Source organism: Mus musculus, chromosome 14 (assembly GCF_000001635.26).
Source record: "Mus musculus strain C57BL/6J chromosome 14, GRCm38.p6 C57BL/6J".
In the NCBI taxonomy this organism is placed as follows: domain Eukaryota; kingdom Metazoa; phylum Chordata; class Mammalia; order Rodentia; family Muridae; genus Mus; species Mus musculus.
In genome coordinates, this window is record NC_000080.6 from 6,035,966 (window position 1) to 6,055,057 (window position 19,092).

The 19,092-nt window shown below is 43.8% G+C and overlaps 1 protein-coding gene and 1 long non-coding RNA gene across 3 annotated transcripts in view; one reads left to right on the forward strand and one right to left on the reverse strand.

The window, feature by feature from the left end:
- Positions 1-2,294, reverse strand: part of LOC115488283 — a 29,749-nt gene extending 27,455 nt beyond the window's left edge. Inside the window, exon 1 of the mRNA XM_030248163.1 lies at positions 2,160-2,294. Within this exon, the coding sequence (XP_030104023.1) occupies positions 2,160-2,283 (124 nt within the window). The 5' untranslated portion in view covers positions 2,284-2,294. The remainder of the gene's footprint in view (positions 1-2,159) is intronic.
- Gm51421 overlaps positions 1-19,092 on the forward strand; it is a 159,368-nt gene that overhangs the window by 124,873 nt on the left and 15,403 nt on the right. The window lies entirely within an intron of this gene.

A 19,092-nucleotide genomic window follows, 5' to 3' on the forward strand; every position in this document is an offset into this window, starting at 1 on the left:
TAATGTTCGAAGTATAGCTTACCGCATGGCGGTCATATCGATTCATTCTGAAGGAAACCAGAACTCACTTCATTCAGATTCTTGAGATCCCTGAATCAAAGTTAGAGACTCTGATTTTGGGGAATTTGATGATGCCTTGTACTCTGCTGAAGCAAGAGCAGGACATGCAGTTTCAGGCCTGCCTGGCCTACCGAGTAAATCCCCCAGCAGCCTGTCCTACAAGTGATGCTCTGTCCCAAACATAAACAACACGGATTCGATGGACCCAGTGTTCCTTCAAAACATATTTAGATTAAATCGTCAACCCCATTGCACCCCATGCCAGAAAATTTAACATTTAAAGCTGTTTCCTCTACTACATTCTTGCTTTCTCTTGAATACACTCCTCTTTTAGTCGTTCAGGTAACACAACTTTCTTATGTAGTTATATAAAGCATTTGAAAAATCCTTAAATATTGTAGTCATTACACAAAGTTCTGAATAAAATCCCTCGTGAGAACTTTTTATGACACATACTTGGATAGATGTCAACCTTCAGCTACAAAGTAAGGTTCTTGGGGACAACGCTTGTCTGAGAGTTAACAGCTTGCCCAACAATCTCAGAACACGACAGGTGTTGGATAAGAATATGTGCTGAACTAATAAAATGCCTTAGCCACTTACATATGCCAAGTTTTGAAGAGTTCAGCAATTAGCCACTGCTCCTGCTCCATCTCACATCTCTGTGAAGGTTTTAGCTTTAAACGTTCATGAGGCAAGACGAGTACTGAAGATTTTCTAGGAGAATAAGAAAGCACTCTCTTTCTTAGCACTTTGGAGAAGAAAGCCTGAGGTTCTCTAATTTTCTAACTGCGGTGAAGTCCTAGCATTCAGCACCCAAAAAGCACCACACATAACTTGGAGCTTCCCGCTGTACGTGGTGGAAGCTGATAAGATTTTATATAGTAAAGTTCAAAACAGGTCGCTGGATTTCATTCCTAATGATCTAAAATGTCAAGACTGAATTGTATGTTTAACCAAGAACACCTTACTCCCTAATAATGATCGCAATAGAACACGAGCAGATGGGCTACCTAACCTGCAAACTCACGAAAGCAAACGCAGTGGCAGATGGATCAAAGTCGAAGGACACTCGTGAAAGGTCAGGAAGCAGGAGGCAGTGAATTGTACCCTGGCAAAATGGCTGGAAGTCTAAGGGTAGGAAAAGGAGAAGCAAGCCTGGCCCCTGACCTACAAGCTCTCAACAGGCAGAGGGCGCACCTGAGCACACTCAGGAAGTCCCTGGGAAAACCTCATCAGAACAGCACCTCAGCATGGATGAAGCCAGAAATTTTGGACCAGGCTTTTGAGACAGTTCACAACGTCAATCAAAATTGAGTAAGAAATACATAGATAGGGTATGCAGAGCCAAAATTCATTGCCCACTCAAGATTACAAGGGTCTACGCAGGGCGGGGATTCCTGCGAGGAATCCCTGAAGGGATGGATGGATAACAGAAGGTTCAGTTTGAGGTGCAAGAAATAAGTTAATGGATTTTAAGGAATAAATCCAAAGACCCCGACTCTCATCTTCTCACACGCAACACTCTGAGCCCCTAAAGTGACTCAATCTGTGCGTGGCCTGTGCTGTGAGATCCAGGCGAAAGCGAAGTTATCTGGGGCTGGATCCCTGGCCAGGTCCTTGACCCTCGGAACAGTTCAGGGCAGCCAAGGCCACCGGAGTCAGAGGAGTGGCTCTGGGCTTCTGGCAGCCGCGGGCCTTCCCAGGCGGCGGTCCTCGGGAACCTGCGTGTCCAGGTGTCCAGGTGACTGCCAGCGCGCGGTCAAGAGGTGAGCCCCGTCCCCTCCCCATGCCATCCGCTGACCGCGCAACCCAGCCCCCTCCACTTCCCTGGCCTCCATGCCACTCTAGGGAATAAAGTGCAAAGCTGAGAAAAGGATGAAGCACGGAAACGGTCCTCTCAGGACCCAGAGGCCGACCGGACAAAGGCGCTTCAGGCGGCGAGCAAGGAGGAGCCAGGGCGCGGGAGGAAGCGCTGTCCCGGCTGGGAAGCAGCTGGGGACCTCATCCCGGACCGCTTCCTGCACGGAACCTGGGCCGGGAGAGGGAGGCGGGGAGCAAGGACAAGCGGAAGGGGTGGGCGCGGGCGCGGTACCCACCAGTTCCTCCCAGGCTGGGCTCTGGGCTCCAAGCACATGGTGCACATGCTGCGGCTCCATCATGCCGGCCCGCGCCTGGTGACCGACGGAGCGCAGGGACACGGAGTTCTCTGGCTTCCGACATGCTCGGCCCCCGCCCCCCCGCCCCCCCGCCCCCCCGCGCCGGTCCCTTCCTCCGCCACCCGCTCTGAAGCGCATGAGTGCAGCTCCAGGGCGCGGTGGCGAGCGCTGGGCTCCTCAAGCCTTTGCCGCCTCCCATGGCCCCAGAATCCGCCACCACACCTGTCTCCTGTCTCTGCCTTCGACCCCCTCCCCTTTTCTCCCGCCGTCCGCCCCTTCCCCAGCGACCCCTCCAGGCCGGCGGCCCGGGATGCATGTGACCCCCCCTGCCAGGCCATATATGGCGCGGAAAGGAAAGCAGCCACCGGGCGGTCACAGGCACCTGGCGGTGGTGCAGCTAAAAGAGGAAGCTTCACCAAGGACCCAGCCTCAACAGGAGCATCGGGGATGTCAGGGGCAAGTAGCTCACAAGGGGTGAGCAGGACCTGGCCCCTTTCCTTCAGGCATTCCTTGCCTCGGGTGCCTGTAGCTCCAGGTGGTCGCCTCCTGAGCTGAGCCTGGAGCCAATTGCCCAGGACAGTACCTGGCTTCAACAGAGCAAGGCTGTGCTTTGCGCTCCTGAGCCCCTCCCAAGCACCTATTCTGGCAGCTTGGATGTCTGTCTGGGCTGTCTGGGGAGCCCTGCTTTTATTCATTTTCTATGGCTGAAGATTTTGTGGAAAGTAAACCAGCTAAGGAGCAGGTCTGTGGTTCCCTGTGAGCGCTCAACTCAAATTAGGGACAGGGGCAGTTCAGAGACAGCTAAAATGTCAACTGTCTCTCCTGCTGCTCTCTGGGAAAAAGAAAATATAATTGCAACTAGCAAGTTTTTCAATCATCTTTCCTGAAATCATCTTTACTGGCAGTGGAGACAGTTTCCATCTAGTTGCAAACAGAGGAGTGACTGCATTTGCATGGGTCATTTCCTCTCGCATGGACTTCAGACTCCTGCCAGCACCATCTCCTGGCTCTTAGTCTGGTAGACAGATGCATTCACATGTTTTGAAACCGAAAATTCAAAACACGTACTTGATCCAGCATGCTCCCACGTCATACTAACTTCCAAGGCTAATATTCCACTGGAGCTACACCTATAAAGGTCACTAAGGATTGTGCAGAGAGCTAAGCCACTGGATGGTTTCCAACCCTCACTTTCTATGACTTGACTGACTAGATTTGCATTCCTGAATCTCTCCTTTAAAGGGGCCTTGGAATGTTGGGTCTTCTTTGTTTGTGACTATGCTTTGTTCAGTGGCCTCTTACCTGCTGCCTAAGTAGCCTGCCCTTCATTTACTTTGAATGAGGGTTAAGTGGGGTGAGTGAGCAGTCTACAAGTTCCACCCTTGCTTTTAGTTAGCAGCCAGATGATAACTCACAGATCTCCATCATTCTGACCATGCTGCCTTTACCTCAGCACTGGGATCACAGATGAACACTGGGGCTCACTCAAACCCAGCCCTTCATTCCTCTAGGCCAACTGAGCTATCCCAGACCAGAAGCGAACTGCTGTTTTTCAAGCATGTTGTTACATTTTTTGACTTTTCTTTTTCACTTGGGTGTCTGTGTCTGTGTGTGGGTTTGTGCACAGCAGTGTGAATTCTCATGGAGGCCAGAAGCATCCAGTACCCCTAGAGCTGGAGTTAGGAGGCACCCAGTGTGGGTGCTTCAAACCAAACTCCCTGCCCTCAGAGAGGACAGTGTATGCTCTTAATCACTGAGCCATCTCTCCAGCCCAGAAGCCTGCCAACTTCCTAACCAGGAATGTCTGCCTTTATCCCCTGGCCTTATTTTCAGCCTGTGTAAAATGATGTGCTTTCCTGACAGCTGACTTTTCTCTCTAGTCTTATGTAAATGTCACCACAATTCACTTAGTCCTGCAAAGGAAAAGAAAAAAAAAAAGCCTGGGTTACCCCCTTCTCTCCTTGCTTCCCCTTCCTGTCACTTTCTCTCCCCCACCTCTCTGGCCTGCATTATGTTCCTTACTAATTTTGAAGTTTTTACTCTATTTTTACTTATTTGTGTGTGGGCCCCATGTGCAAGTGTGCAGAGGTCAGAAGACAGCTTGCAGGAATTGTTTCCCAACTTCTGCCATATGAGAGCTGGGTATTGAACTCAGGTGGTCAGGCTTGGCCTCAGGAGCCTGACCAACCAAGCCCCACCCCACCCCCGGTTCCCTTCATTGGTTGTGTCCTCTCTAAGCTGCTTATATGTCATCCCTCTTGCCATGACCCAAGTCACAAGTTGAAGTCCTACTATCCTCACTAGGAGTCCCTTGGAACAAGGAGTTCCATGTAGGTGGTTATCCTAAGGCCACTTGTCTTTATGCTGCACCCTGTTCTGGAATGGTCTTCCTCTTACTCAGCCTTGTACAGCACCTGTTCATCTTTCACAATTCACCCTAAGGACTACCTTTCTCATAAAAGTATTCCCGACTTTGCTGCATGGTAAAAAAAAGAAAGAGAGAAAAAGAAAGAAAGAAAGAAAGAAAGAAAGAAAGAAAGAAAGAAAGAAAGAAAGAAAGAAAGAAAGAAAGAAAGACGAAATAAAGGAAGGAAGGAAGAAGGAAGGAAGGAAGGGAAAGAAAAGAAAAGAAAAGAAAAGAAAAGAAAAGAAAAGAAAGAAAAGAAAAACAAAAACCTGTCTGCCCTCTCTACACTAAATGGCTACACACCATCCTGTCATGATGCCTGAGAAGACTTATTTGAAGTCAGCTTTCACATATCGTCTTCCTGGTAGCAAATATTATAACTGACATCTTCCATCTTCCTGGCTCTGGTACAGTTCTCAGCACACTCCATGTTTCTCAAGTCTGTTGAAAGAATGACTTGTGATACCCTATGAGTTATGTTTCCCCTGCATCGTCCCACTTCGTTCTCACAAGGGTCAGTGCCATTCATGGATAACCAGAGCAGAGGCTGGTGATGTAACTCAGGAGTAAAGGTACTCACTGACAAGCCTGCCTTTCAGACTCCCAAAACCATCTGGCAGAATGAGCAACCCAACTCCAAAAAGTTGTGTTTCCTCTCTCTCTCTCTCTCTCTCTCTCTCTCTCTCTCTCTCTCTCTCTCTCTCTCTCTCTCACTTTCTCTCTCTCTCTCTCTGTCTCTGTCTCAAACACACACATACTTTATTTTTTTATAGAAAGAAAGAAAGAAAGAAAGAAAGAAAGAAAGAAAGAAAGAAAGAAAGAAAGAAAGAAAGAAGGAAAGAAAAGACATTAAAACTGGAAAAGAAGAATGCAGCTTGCCCAGGGACCTGTGTAAATCCCAGAGCCAGGGTTATAATCCAGATTGCTTCATTAATGTGACTACATATACAGCTGTTTCTATGTTCTAAGTGTTGGTATCTCCCCAGTTCCCGTTGAAGTCCTAACTTGCATGAGCACCTAAGGAAGGGGTCTGGTTATGATAGCAGATTCTGTATAAATGGAACTGGTGTCTTGTAGGTGGAGGGGCTGGAGAGATGGCTCAGTGACTAAGAACACTCAGTGTTCTTCCTGAGGACCCACGTTCAGTGTCCAGTAACCACCTTGGGCAGCTCACAGCTACCTGTAACACCAGTTCCAAAAGATCCAATACCCTCTTCTGTCCTCAGGTACCTGCATGAACATGATGCACAGATAGACAAGCAGGCACACACTCACATAAAACAATTCAAAACATAAAGCAAGAAACAGAATACCATCTCCATTGTCTTATAACATTAAATTCTGTCCTGTATAATAAAAGTGTTCTCTTTGCTCCTGAATGCACAGTATAACTAGTTCTGTTTTTCAACTCTTCCAAGTCATTGTGTTTTAAGGATGTCCTAAAAATACGGTTTGATCTCACTACTACCAGACCATCCTAAGAGCACTACTTTTAGCGTGACTGTTTTCATTCATTGTGTGTATTAATCAGACTACAGGGCTCTAGGAAAGCCTTGCTGCCACCGCCCCTCCCCCTCACCTTGTTTCCTTCTCAAGGAACAGTACACTTTAGGAGATTGCGGGGTGTGTCCTCTGTTCCACATTACCATCCACCTTCTAAGGCTTTGCCCTCATACAGAGGAGGGAAGTGATACAGAGTCTGCAGTGGGAGACAAAAAAGGCAGGGAGGGGCATTGCTTCACAGAACTCTAGACACTGGTGTGTGTGTGTGTGTGTGTGTGTGTGTGTGTGTGTGTGTGTGTGTGTGTGTGTGTCTGTGTGTGTATGTGTCTCTGTGTGTCTGTGTGTGTGTGTCTCTGTGTGTTTATGTGTGTGTGTGTCTCTGTGTGTGTGTCTGTGTGTGTGTGTCTCTCTCTGTATGTGTGTCTGTGTGTGTCTGTGTGTGTGTGTGTGTGTCTGAGAATGTGCTTTTCAATTTCTTTCACCAAAGGCCTCTGAGTCTTGTATTTTTATTTCCTCCTATGCCTGAATCAAAATTTCAATGTCTACAGAATTCTACATGGAAAGTGTACACCAACCCTTCATAACAACCTTTTGGCACCTCGGGCCAGCAATGAGATGTCTACTCTCAGTTCACTATGTTTCTGTCCAACAAGTTTTAATATTTTCATTTTGTGTTTGGACTAATGGTTTGAATTTAAGTGGATTTTAGTTTTAGGATTGTTTGTTTCTTCTTATGAAATTGATATTCATTTTACCCTGAAATATAAATCCTTCTTTAAATCTGAAAATGTTTTTTGGGTTTGGGGGGTGGATTTTTAATTAATCATTTTATTTGCTTACATTTCAAATGATATCCCCCTTTAACCGTCCACAACCACCCCCACCCAACCCTCTTTCTCCTGCCTCCTCTTTGCCTATATGAGGGTGATCCCCCACTCCCCCAACCAGTCCCACCCTTCCTCTAGCATCCCCCTACACTGGGTCATCAAACCTGCACAGGACCAAGGGCCTCTCCTCCCACTAATGCCGAACAAGGTCATCCTCTGCTACTTATGTATCTGGAGCCATGGATCCTTCCATGTATATTCTTTGGTTGATGGTTTAGTCTCTTGGAGCATGGGGTGGTCCAGTTAGTTGATATTGCTCTTCCTATGGGGATGCAACCCCCTTCAGCTCCTTCAGTCCTTCCCCTAGCTCTTTCACGGGTATCCTCATGCTCAGTTTGATGGTTGCCTATGAGTATTTGCATCTGTATTGGTCAGGGGACAGTCACACCAGATTCCTGTCAGCAAGTGCTTCTTGGCATCAGCAATATTGTCTGGGTTTGGTGTCTCCAGATAACTAATATCAACAATCGGCAAATGGGACCTCAAAAAATTGCAAACATTTTGTATGGCAAAGAACCCTGTCAATGAAACAAAATGGCAACCAATAGATTGGGAAAAGATCTTTACCAATCCTATATACTATCAAAGGATAATATCCAGTCTATACAAAGAACTCAAGAAGAACTCCAGAGAACCAAATAACCCTATTAAAAATGGGGAACAGAGCTAAACAGAGAATTCTCAACTGAGGAATACTGAATGACCATGAAGCACCTAAAGAAATGTTCAACATCCCTCGTCACCAGGGAAATGCCAAACCACACAACCCTGAGATTCCACCTCACACCAGTCAGAATGGCTAAGATCAAAGATTCAGGTGACAGCAGATGCTGCCGAAGATACAGAGAAAGAGGAGCACTCCTCCATTGCTAGTGGGACTGAAAGCTGGTCCAACCACTTCTGAAATCAATCTGGCGATTCCTCAGAAATTTGTAAATAGATCTACCTGAAGACCCAGCTGTACCACTAATTGGCATGTACCCAAAACATACCCCAACATATAACCAGGACACATGCTCCACTATGTTTATAGCAGCCTTATTTATAATAGCCAGAAACTAGAAACAACCCAGATGTCCCTCAAGAGAAGACTGAAAATGTTTTAAATTCAACTGTTACTTATCTTCATTCCTGTTCCATGCAATTTTCTCTATTTTGAGTTTCTATAACTAGATTTGACACAGAGATTTTATACTATCCTCCAAATCTTGATCTTTCTTTCACCGTTCTCCTCTTTGTTGTTGTTGTTGTTGTTGTTGTTGTTGTTGTTGTTGTTGTTGTTGTTGCTGGTGATGGTGATGATGATGATGATTTGTTTTCTTTTGTTTTGTTTTGTTTTGTTTGTGTCTGTGTGTGTTTTGCTAGTCTTGGATAATTTTCTCTGATATATTATCCAATTCCCTAATTTTGTTTGCAACAATGTTCAGTTGCCAGTGCTGATTTCTTGTCCTTTTGAGGTAAGGTTTTGCTATGTAGTTCTGGTGATTGGCCTGCCAGTCTCTACAGAGATGGGACTGGCTTCAAATTTGTAGTAATCTTCCTGTCTCCGTTTAGCCTGCTTCTTAATTTCTTAATATGACCACTGTCTTCTCATTTGTTAATCTCCCTACAACTTTCATCTCATTCTTTTAAAAAGCTGTTAGGTCTTTTTAAATATACTTTGTGTTTTATTTATCTTTTAAACCTGTGTGTGAGCATGGGTGGGCGGGCATGTATGTACAACAGGATCTTTCTACATAGGCCTGGCTACCCTGCCACTTGTTGACAGGGTTAGGGTTAGGATTAGGCCTCAGATTCACAGATATCCATCTGCCCCTGCCTCCCAAATGCTAGAACTAAAGGCATGTGTTACCACGCCTAGCATCTCATTAACCATTTTAAGCACTTTTATTTAGAAATATTTCTTTTATTTATAGTTGCCTGAATAAATTCTCCCATTTGTCCACATATGGGCCCCATTTGTGTCAGCTTGCTTTCTTGCATGCTTAGTAGTGTTTTGCTGGGCAGTTCTCCTCAGTGACCTTGTTTGCTTTAGTTTGGAGGTTTTTGGTTTTGTTTTGTTTTTGGTTGTTTGGTTTGGTTTTTGTTGTTGTTTGCTTTTTGCAGGGGTGAGGGTAGGGAATAAAGCATGCATCCTGGAGGTGTCTACCCAAAAGGGTTTGCTCTGGATTTTCCCAGTAGCCACCAGATTTTCTTGTCTGACTAGTTTGTAGTCCTTAATGCTTTGAGACTCAGGACTCTGAGTACATGCAGGGCTTCTTAGGAATCTGCAGCTCCAAGGCCAGGCTCTCACTTGTTCTAGCATGCTGGCTTCGCAGTATTGAATGGAACTTTGTACACCGAAAGTCAGGTGTCCCAAGATTTATTCTGAGATAGAAAGAGAGATATACTCACACTGCACTTTGAAGTCTCAGAAGTCGCATAGCATCATTGTCACCAAATGAGTCATTTGAACCTGTCATAAATCCTTACCTAGACTAAGAGGGCCAGAACATACAGCCTTCATAAAAAACCTTGTCAAACGAGCATGTGGATTAGATATGTATACATGACTATATATATATATATTGGAACAATCTGTCACAATGCTCTCTGTACTTGATAAGTTTTGATATTCATGCTCCAGGCAACCAGTGTCCATTTTTTTCCATGCTCATCAGTGTGGGCTATTTCTTCCCTCTAATGCAGCCCCTGGAGACCATGGTGAAGGCAGTCCCCCAGAATAGAGGCATGTGTATCTCCCATTCAAACAACAAAAAACAGTAGTTTCTACCTTTCTAGCCAGACTTCAGTGGAACGTGCTGGAGACGAACACTTTCCCACAGAAATAAACTGATAAAGACTCTAAAGTGAGGACTGCCCTTGAGGGAGGCTCACAAGCAGATTGCATCTCAGTACTGATAATACATCTGGTGCAAGGAAGGAGAACTCTGGTCTCAATCCCACTTTATGAAGCCCCTGTGGAGCTCGCAATGAAGGAACAGCTACGCTTTAGTTGTGTGGGCGAGTATCATTCCTATGGTGCTTCATAGAGTACAATGGAGCTTTTCCTTTTTTCTTCTTTCTTCACAGGTGCTGAGATTGCAGGCATGTAAACATGACCATCCCACATGCACTGTTACTTCCAGCTCATAACTCAAGGTGTAAATTCTACAAATGACCTTATTTTCCTGTTGTCCTCATCTCACCTAATTATCAAGAGAAACAAAAAAACTAAATGTCATTTTAAAATGAAAGACAGATTTTTTTTTAAAGCACAATATAGGGGTGGTGAGATGGCTCAGTGGGTAAAGGCATGGGCCACACAAGCCTAATGATGTCAGTTAAATAGATCACTAAATGCACATAAATGTGGAAGGAGAGAACTAAGGCTACAAAGTTGTCCCCTGACCCCACATGTCCAGGATAGCATGTTCTTCTGCACACACACACACATTACTAATAGTAAAAAAAATTGTTATTATTAAAAATAAAAAACTGTTAAATATTTTAACTACCTAAAGCCCAATGCGTAAAAAGTGTACATATGATAAAATAAGAATTTTTGAATTGGTAGGTTATGTCTCAACATGGTTACTGGTTATTAATGTGCAACAGGATTCCATAATTGCATGTATTTTTTTCCTTCCTTTTGGCTAAAATATGGTAAGATGATGTATTTTTTTTCTCCGCACACTTGATGTTGCTTATAAGAGAAGAAAATGATTAATAATTACAAATGATTCATCTAACAAAGAGATCAGTATAGAAAACTATGAAAAAAGTATTCCATGACTGCTGGGTGAGATTGTTAACGATGCAGAGAAAAGAAAAAACCAACATGAGGTCTGCTTTCCACAGAGAGAAGATGAAACAATTGAGTCTAAAATAAATATAAATTGTGACAGATTTAGTTGTAGTTCAAGAAATGGCACGTTCAGGGCAGGAGAGTCAGCTATAGGTTATGAGCACTGGTTGTCTTCCAGGGGACCCAAGTTGGGTTCCTAGCACTCACACAATGGCTAACATTCATCTGCAACTCCAATTTCAGAGGATCTGACACCCTCTTCTGGCCTCTACGCATACAGCAAAGTCATGGTGCAAAGACATATACTGTGGGCAAAATGCTCATATACCTAAAATAAACTTGAAAATAAATACGTTTTCTTTTAAAGAAATAGAAAACACAAGGTTCCCTCCAAATGTGCAGGGGAAACGCCAGGGGCAGCATGGGAAAGCTAGCTCTTATGATCCCCTGAGAATACTTCTAGCAGAGCCCCTCTATACAGTGGTAGGACCCAGCACTTCAGATTCCAGCTTAGAGCTCCAAAGACAAGACACGCAGTTGCCAAGAATCAACCCAGGTGCTCTCGGAATCAATAATTCTGTGATTATTCTCTTGGAATCAACTCTGGAGAATAATCACAGAAGGAGCCTGAAGGCGGCTGTAGGTGACTCAGTAGCCAGCATGACATCTACCAGGGAGGCAGGAATCCAGGAGACTAGAGAGGGCCTTTGAAACTAAAGGGCTGGGGAAGGCACTTCAGGAAAGGTCCCCAAGCAGTCCTGGGCTGCATAGTAATGGCAGTGGAAATGGAAGACACAGCTCAACATTGGCAACTGTCCCTTAGGGGGACTTCTACTCACTGAAAAATGAGACTCTTAACTTACACCACAAAAGAGAAATTTAGTACAAGTCTGTATGAACCATAAATGGAGTTTACTGAGAATGACTGTGTGGGGGTTGGGTGGTGGTAGTTGTACATATCAGGGGGCCGTCTTGGTTACTTTGCTACTGCTATGGAGAGAAAGCATGACCAAGGCAACGTATAGAGGAAGGCGTCTACTGGGGCTCATGGGTGCACAGGGCTAGTCCATGACTCTTATGGTGGGGAGCATGGCAGGAGACAGGCATCATACTGGAGTGATAGCTGAGAGTTTATATCTGATCCACAGGCAGGAGACAAGGAATGCTATGGGCTTTTGAAACTCCTCCATTAGGCTACATCTCTTAATCCTTCCCAAATATATGGGGGCTATTTGCATTCAGACCTCCACAGTGCCCATGGACTGCTCAAGAAAGAAGTTATCAAAGTCACATCTACGTGTCTTAACAATAAATTCTCTCTCTCTCTCTCTCTCTCTCTCTCTCTCTCTCTCTCTCTCTCTCTCTCTCTCTCTCTCTCTTTCTCTCTCTCCCTCTCTCTCTCTCAGAACACACACACACACAGTATTGTTGATCTCACACCTGCCCATTTCCCTGTAGCTCAGACTAGTCCTAAACTTGTTATGAAGCTGAAGAAATTGACTTACCTGTCTCCATCCCCCTGAGTTCATGCTAGGGAAGTACTCTACCAACTGAACAAATGCTTATAAAACAAACTTTGGTTTTGCTTTATTTTGTTTCGTTTTGGAGATAGCATGATGTAACTCAGGCTGGCCCTGGACTTGTAATTTTCACACCTTTCCTGAGTCTTGGGATAACAGTAATGTTCCATCACTTCTGACTTAAAGAACTTCTCTTTAGTACATGAGGTTACAAAGTGGTATGTCAGGTATGTTGTCTGTGTTTAAAGACAGATAAAAGATGCATAGGCCAGAAGGTCAAAGGGATTCATAAGGTACTTAGGTTACAGTGTCAGCGCCTGTTTGGTGTGCCTGTACACCTGTGTGTGGATGCATGTGTACAAATTTGTGTTCAAATTTGTGCTGAGGCAGGAGGACACCTCATATCCATCCAAAGACTTCACCTGGGGATCCATCCCATAAACAACCACAAAAACCAGACACTACAACGGATGCCAACAAGAGATTTCTGACAGGAGCCTGATATATCTGTCTACTGAGAGGCTCTGCCACTGCCTGACCAATACAGCAGTAGATGCTCACAGCCATCCATTGGTCAGAGCACAGGGTCCCCAGTGAAGGAGCTAGAGAAAGGAACTATGGAGCTGAAGGGTTTGCAGCCCCATAGAAGGAACAACAATATGAACTAACCAGCACCTCCAGAGATCCCTGGGACTAAACCACCAACCACAGAAAACACATGGTAAAACTCATGGATCTAGCTAAATATGTAGTAGAGGAAGGCCTGGTCGGTCATCACTGGGAGGAGATCCTTGGTCCTGTGAAGGTTCTGTGCCCCAGTAAAGGGGAATGTCAGGGCAAGGAAGAGGGAGTGGGTGGGTTGGGGAGCAGGGGTTGGGGGTAGGAAAAAGGGGATCTTCGAGGGGAAACAAGGAAAGGGTTTAACATTTGAAATGTAAGTAATGAAAATATAAAATAAAAAAACGCATTTGTTAGGACTTTATAGGATGATAACTAGTTAAAATCTTCAACATTTTTGAATGATGTCTTTTGGCAGACACAGGTGAATCATAAAGTAATAAAATGAACTTTGAAGGACCCCCACAGACACGTATCCCCAAAAAGATTTTGGAATTTATTATCTCTACTCCCAGTTTCCAGTGATTGTATATTTGCAGGAAAGCAGAAGCATACATTGCTGTGTTTTCTGACAGCTTTTTATTCCCTTAGACTATGCTTTGATTCAATGAGAGCTATTACAGAAATACTGATGTATTTGACGTTAATGTGTTCAACACCATCATCCACAGGATTTTCACAGTAGCTAAATATTTGACAACAAGGATGCAGCATGGGTAAGTTTTCCAACATTAAGTTCCTATCCAGAGAGTTGGACACACTCTCCACACTGAATGTATGTTGGACTTTGAAGTTTAGTCTGGCTGTAAAGAAACTATGGAGCCCAAGTTCCATGAAGAATGCAGAGATCCATCTGGGTCTGATATCTGTGGGATTTCATGATCACACCTGAAATAACAAGGATCTTAAGAGTAAAGAGTTGGAGAATACTATGTTAGTCATAAGAATAAATGCAATGTACTCAATTGTAACTGAAAGCTGACAGTCAATATATACTGTCTATAGACTTACCAAAATATCAAATTAATTACAAGAACAAATAAACAAACAATAAATAACAAAACTTGGAATCAAAACAAGAAAAAACAAATAACTAAACTAATCAAAACTCAAACCAAAATCAAACCACAAAAATTGTGCAAAGCAAAATTCTTTGTCTGCTCATTTTGTAGCACAGACTTATAGCCTGTGGCTGTCCTTGGCAACTTAGTAGAAAAGCAGTTCCTGGAGGTAGCAATCTTTGCAGGAGAAATTTAAGCAACACTCTCCTTTTGGAATGTGGGTCTGAAGGATATGGCCTCCCAAGTCAAAGCAGAACACAGGTTGTAGACTTGGACCCAAGGTTTTACAATTTTGTTGACTGATCTCCATGTAATTATTGATGATGACCCATCAGGAAAGATAAATTTGCACTCAGATTCTTCCTGGATGCCCAGCAGCTCTTGATGTGTCTCAGCATTTCTCTGAGTCCCTTTAAATGTGCACTCTTCCTGGGCCAGAGGCTAGATGAAATTAAGGCCTGTTCATACCAAAGAAACCAAAATAAAGGAGGAGCATACAGCCCATTACAGCCATGGTTATTAGGGATGAGAGGCAACAGTGGTGTATTTTTTGTGCACACACAGTGCTCCTCCTCCACACTTCTCTTTGAGGGAGATCATGTCGTTGTCGGTGCCATGTTATGCTTTCTGCTGGACTATTTCACACTTAGGAAAGGAAGAAAGAAAGGCCTGTTAAACATTTGTCAATTGAGCTGCCTCTTCCAGAACAGCTCTATTCAGCTGGACAAACTAACATGGCCTATCAGCTGAGATCATAACGTGCATCCCAAGTGTCATAGAACACCTGAGCTTGGAATTGTTTCTCACCTTTTAAAAACTGCTAGAAACGCAACTGTCAACTGCACATTATACTGGAGTTCTAAAAAAACACCACATTTCCCCAGTTGTGCGGGTATATTATATTGAGTAATAACAATTGAACAATGTCTGAATGTGAGTCCAAGAGAGATGTGTGCAACCTAGAAAACCATGTGGATTCCTTATGGGGTGGGAGCGTGCCCTGAACTGAAGTGAAGGCTATGATTATTTCTCCAGTACAGGAACTTCACAGGCTTCCTCTTGTCAATCCCTCTATCTCCAAATAACCAGAGACAACATACAACACAAAACCCCATGGGTACTTCATAGGTCAAACAATCTGCAAGAGTATGCTAAATAAAAATATACACAAGGCTGAGCAATGAACCTTAAATGTGATGGTCATGAAAAAACAGAACAACACCCCTGTACATCTATGACTATTGTAGGGCACACTCTCAAACACACATAATATTTGAGTTAATGCAATACAAGCATATTGTATTGCAGTGACCTCTTTAGTTTCCCGGTTAATACTAATATAAAAATCTCCCAGGACAATTTGGAGGCATAAAAACAAATCTTGAATGGGAAAGGTACTTAGTGGGCATAGCATATAGGCAGCGCAGTCAGTGATATGCTTTCCACTCATAAACCAGTCTGGGATTCAGGGTTCTTGTTCTATTATCCAATCTGGCACAGCAAGTACCCAAGGCTGTGTAGAATAGGTTTGTTTCCCAGCCTAGGGTCACATGTTGGTGGTGGACCAGCCTCTTGTTCTTGCTCACTGTTTCTGACTTGTCCCAAAGTAAACAGTTTCTTCCAATAGGATCTCCCTTTTCCATCACCTGACTGACTTGGTGTCCAAAGGTATGAGCCCAGAGTAATAGGAACTGTCTATAACCAGGATCCAAAGGAACCGTTTTCTCCCCAGAATGTGATTGTGCCAGGACTATTTTGAGTAGGATAAGGCTGACTAGTTGAAGGACATGCTTGCATGGATTATCTCACACTGAGTTCATGGAAGTGCTGCACCACACAGGGTCTTTTCATCCTTCAGCAGATGGACATCAGGATAGCTTCTTCTTCAGGGCTGCTCTGCGGACCACTACAAACCTGAGCGGCCTAGACTCTGTGGATAACTCCTCCTTGTTCTGGAAGCACTGGGTCAAAGTGGACTTCTTTTCTACTTTCTGAACATGGCTTCTAAAAGACATAACCAATTTTATACTACCAGAACTGTCTGAAGGTCCTCATTTCTCCCAACCCCAACTGAGGCTGATTTTAACTCTGACAAAATGATGTTGAAGAACAGTCATGCTGAATATCTACACAGATAAGATAGTGTGAGTACTTTAGATTATCAAGACCCTCAATGGGCTCCTGAAACAGGCCTGGTTTGCTTCACATCTATGGGAATTCTGCTGGATGCAAGTTTAGCTCCAAACAACTCAATCTCTCTATGAGTAAAATCCAAGACAAACTACAAGGCAACGCTTTACTGAGCAGAGGTAGCAGAAATGTAATGGTGGCAGGCATTGAGGAAAACAACCTGGAATGCTTAGAAGACACAGTGAGCCACCTGACCTTCCAGTGGTCCTTCACAATTCACCAAGAGCAGAAAAGGGACATAAACACATGGATTTTATACAGCAACCTCCTCCTTACCTCCATATACCATATGCCTCATATTTGCTCTAAAGATTTGAATGAGAATGAATAGTTTTCTCTCTAGTCAGTTAAAAATCTGACCCTACAAGAATTTTTATGTCCTTTTTTTCTTGGGTTTTAGGTGAGCATGCAGAATAATTGGACTGCTGTATTTGATATTTCATAGGTGTAAACTAAAACCTCAGAGTGCATTTCTCATTAAATTTGTCCTCTAGAGACACACACAGCTGCATTTATGCACAATCACACACACACACACACACACACACACAGACACACACACACACATTTGAAAATACAAGCACCCATATCACAAACAAAAAAATTACCTAGTATTACACAAACACACAACTTTAGTATAAACAAGCTCAGCCAAAGGTGGTCCAAACATACAAAGACTAACAGACACTTCACACAAAAGAAATACAAACATACACACTACACAATACACACACAGAGACACACAAACACAAATCAATGAAAAAGTTACTGTGGCCCAGGACATTTCCTTTTGCATGAGCACCTACTAGGACCTCTGACGAGTATGTGTATAAGGTTCTTAGACTCAGGCAGTCTTTACAGCCCTCATCTGTAATTAACTAATCTTCAATAAAAATTTTTATGCAGATACTTTCTGGTCCTACGAGGAAGTTACAAGCACTGCACAGATAACCTGGACAACACAATACCAAATTCCCAAGAAAGAGATTCCTAAGAAAAGCCTCCAGCAAGCCCCATGTTGACTCTCTCAGTAGCCCTCACTATACCTACACTGGTTCCTTGGTAGCATCAGAGGAAGACAGTGACTTTTGGTCACTACCCAGGAACTTTTTAACCTATTACAGTTCATGTGATATTAAATCTTCCTCAATATCAGTCAGAAGAAAGCTGGTGAAATAACGTGCTGTGACATTTATGAAATGCAGCATTGTGCCAACTATGAGGAGGAATCTAACCTGAAACAAAGCCATGCCCACGATATAGTTAGCAAAACCCATGTTAGCAGAGGGATGCACGGTAGGATTCTGTGCATGTTCATGGTGGAGCCAATAAGTCAAACACAAATCTCCCAGGGAGATAACTCTATGCAGGGAAAGTGAAGAAATCTAACACTTATTTTTAAAATAGCTGTATTGTTTATCAATTTGTTGAAATAAATGAGAGAGGGGGTGCTACCTGATAGTGAACAGAAGATGCAAAGACTACTGAACAGAACAAAACAGGAAATGTCAAGTTTATTGCGAGACCAATGCTCAAAGAAGTAATATAGAGAATAACTGGACAATTCAGATGTCATTGAATGGCCTCCCAACATACCGAGAGAGGCACAGGTCAGGAAAACAATTCATACACAAAAAGAAACACACAGACACACAGTCACAGACAAAGACACACACAGAAGCAGACACAGACTTATTCACATAAAATCATAACTGACCAGAAAACAACGAGGTATCTGTTATGGTTCAGGACCAAGATAATTCAGACTATGCAGAGGAGATGTTTCAAGGGAGACCCAACGACTCTGCGATTATTTTAGAGGAATAAAAAGCACTAGGGAAGCCAGGTCATAGTGGCTCACTACTTTAATCCCAGCACTTGGGAGGCAGAGGCAGGCAGATTTCTAAATTCGAGGCCAGCTGGGTCTACAGAGTGAGTTCCAGGACAGCCAGTGCTGGACAGAGAATCCCTGTCACAGGGGACAGAAAAAAACATCTAACAGATGATCAAAGTCAGCTATTGGATGGGTCACACGGCCCATAATGGAGGAGCTAGAGAAATTACCCAAGGAGCTAAAGGGAACTGCAACCCTATAGGTGGAACAACAATATGAACTAACCAGTACCCGGGAGCTCTTGTCTTTACCTGCATATGTATCAAAAGATGGCCTAGTCGGCCATCACTTCAAAGAGAGGCCCATTGGATTTGCAAACTTTATATGCCCCAGTACAGGGGAACGCCAGGGCCAAAAAGGGGGAGTGGGTGGATAGGGGATTGGGGGGGTGGGTATGGGGGACCTTTAGGATAGCATTGAAAATGTAAACGAGGAAAATACCTAATAAAAAATAAAATAAAACATCCGAAGAACAAAAAAAAAATCACTAGAGAACACTCTTCTTGGTCAGAATAGGGGGCATATATTAAGAAATTTTTTCATGAAGCCTCAGAAATCTCACACCAAACCTGAGCCTGTGAGAAGCCTTTCTGTCATCTCTGGTCATCCAGACAACTCCAGACTCTCAGACCAGGAATGACCTCTCCAACATCACTCAAAGAAAATGGGACTGACAATATGCTACTCAGGACCTCTCAGTGTGAACCAAGATATATGAAGCCTGTAGAGACCATTTTGAGATAGAGGGGAAAGGGGGGAATAGAAAAGCCGCCAAAAGACAGCAATGAAATCCACTTATTTTTCAATTACACTAGGTGTCATCCCTGCAAACTATTTCCTACCTAGAATCTCACAAGATCTCTGTAAAGCAAATGAGCTACAGGCCTTTACTTCTTCCTTCAAAGCTCTTGCTATTCTCAACAAGGGCTCCAACACAGCATCCTTCAAACTTAATGCATGTAGAACTGTGATGTGTAAACAACCTATCCCCCTTAGTGATTCTAGC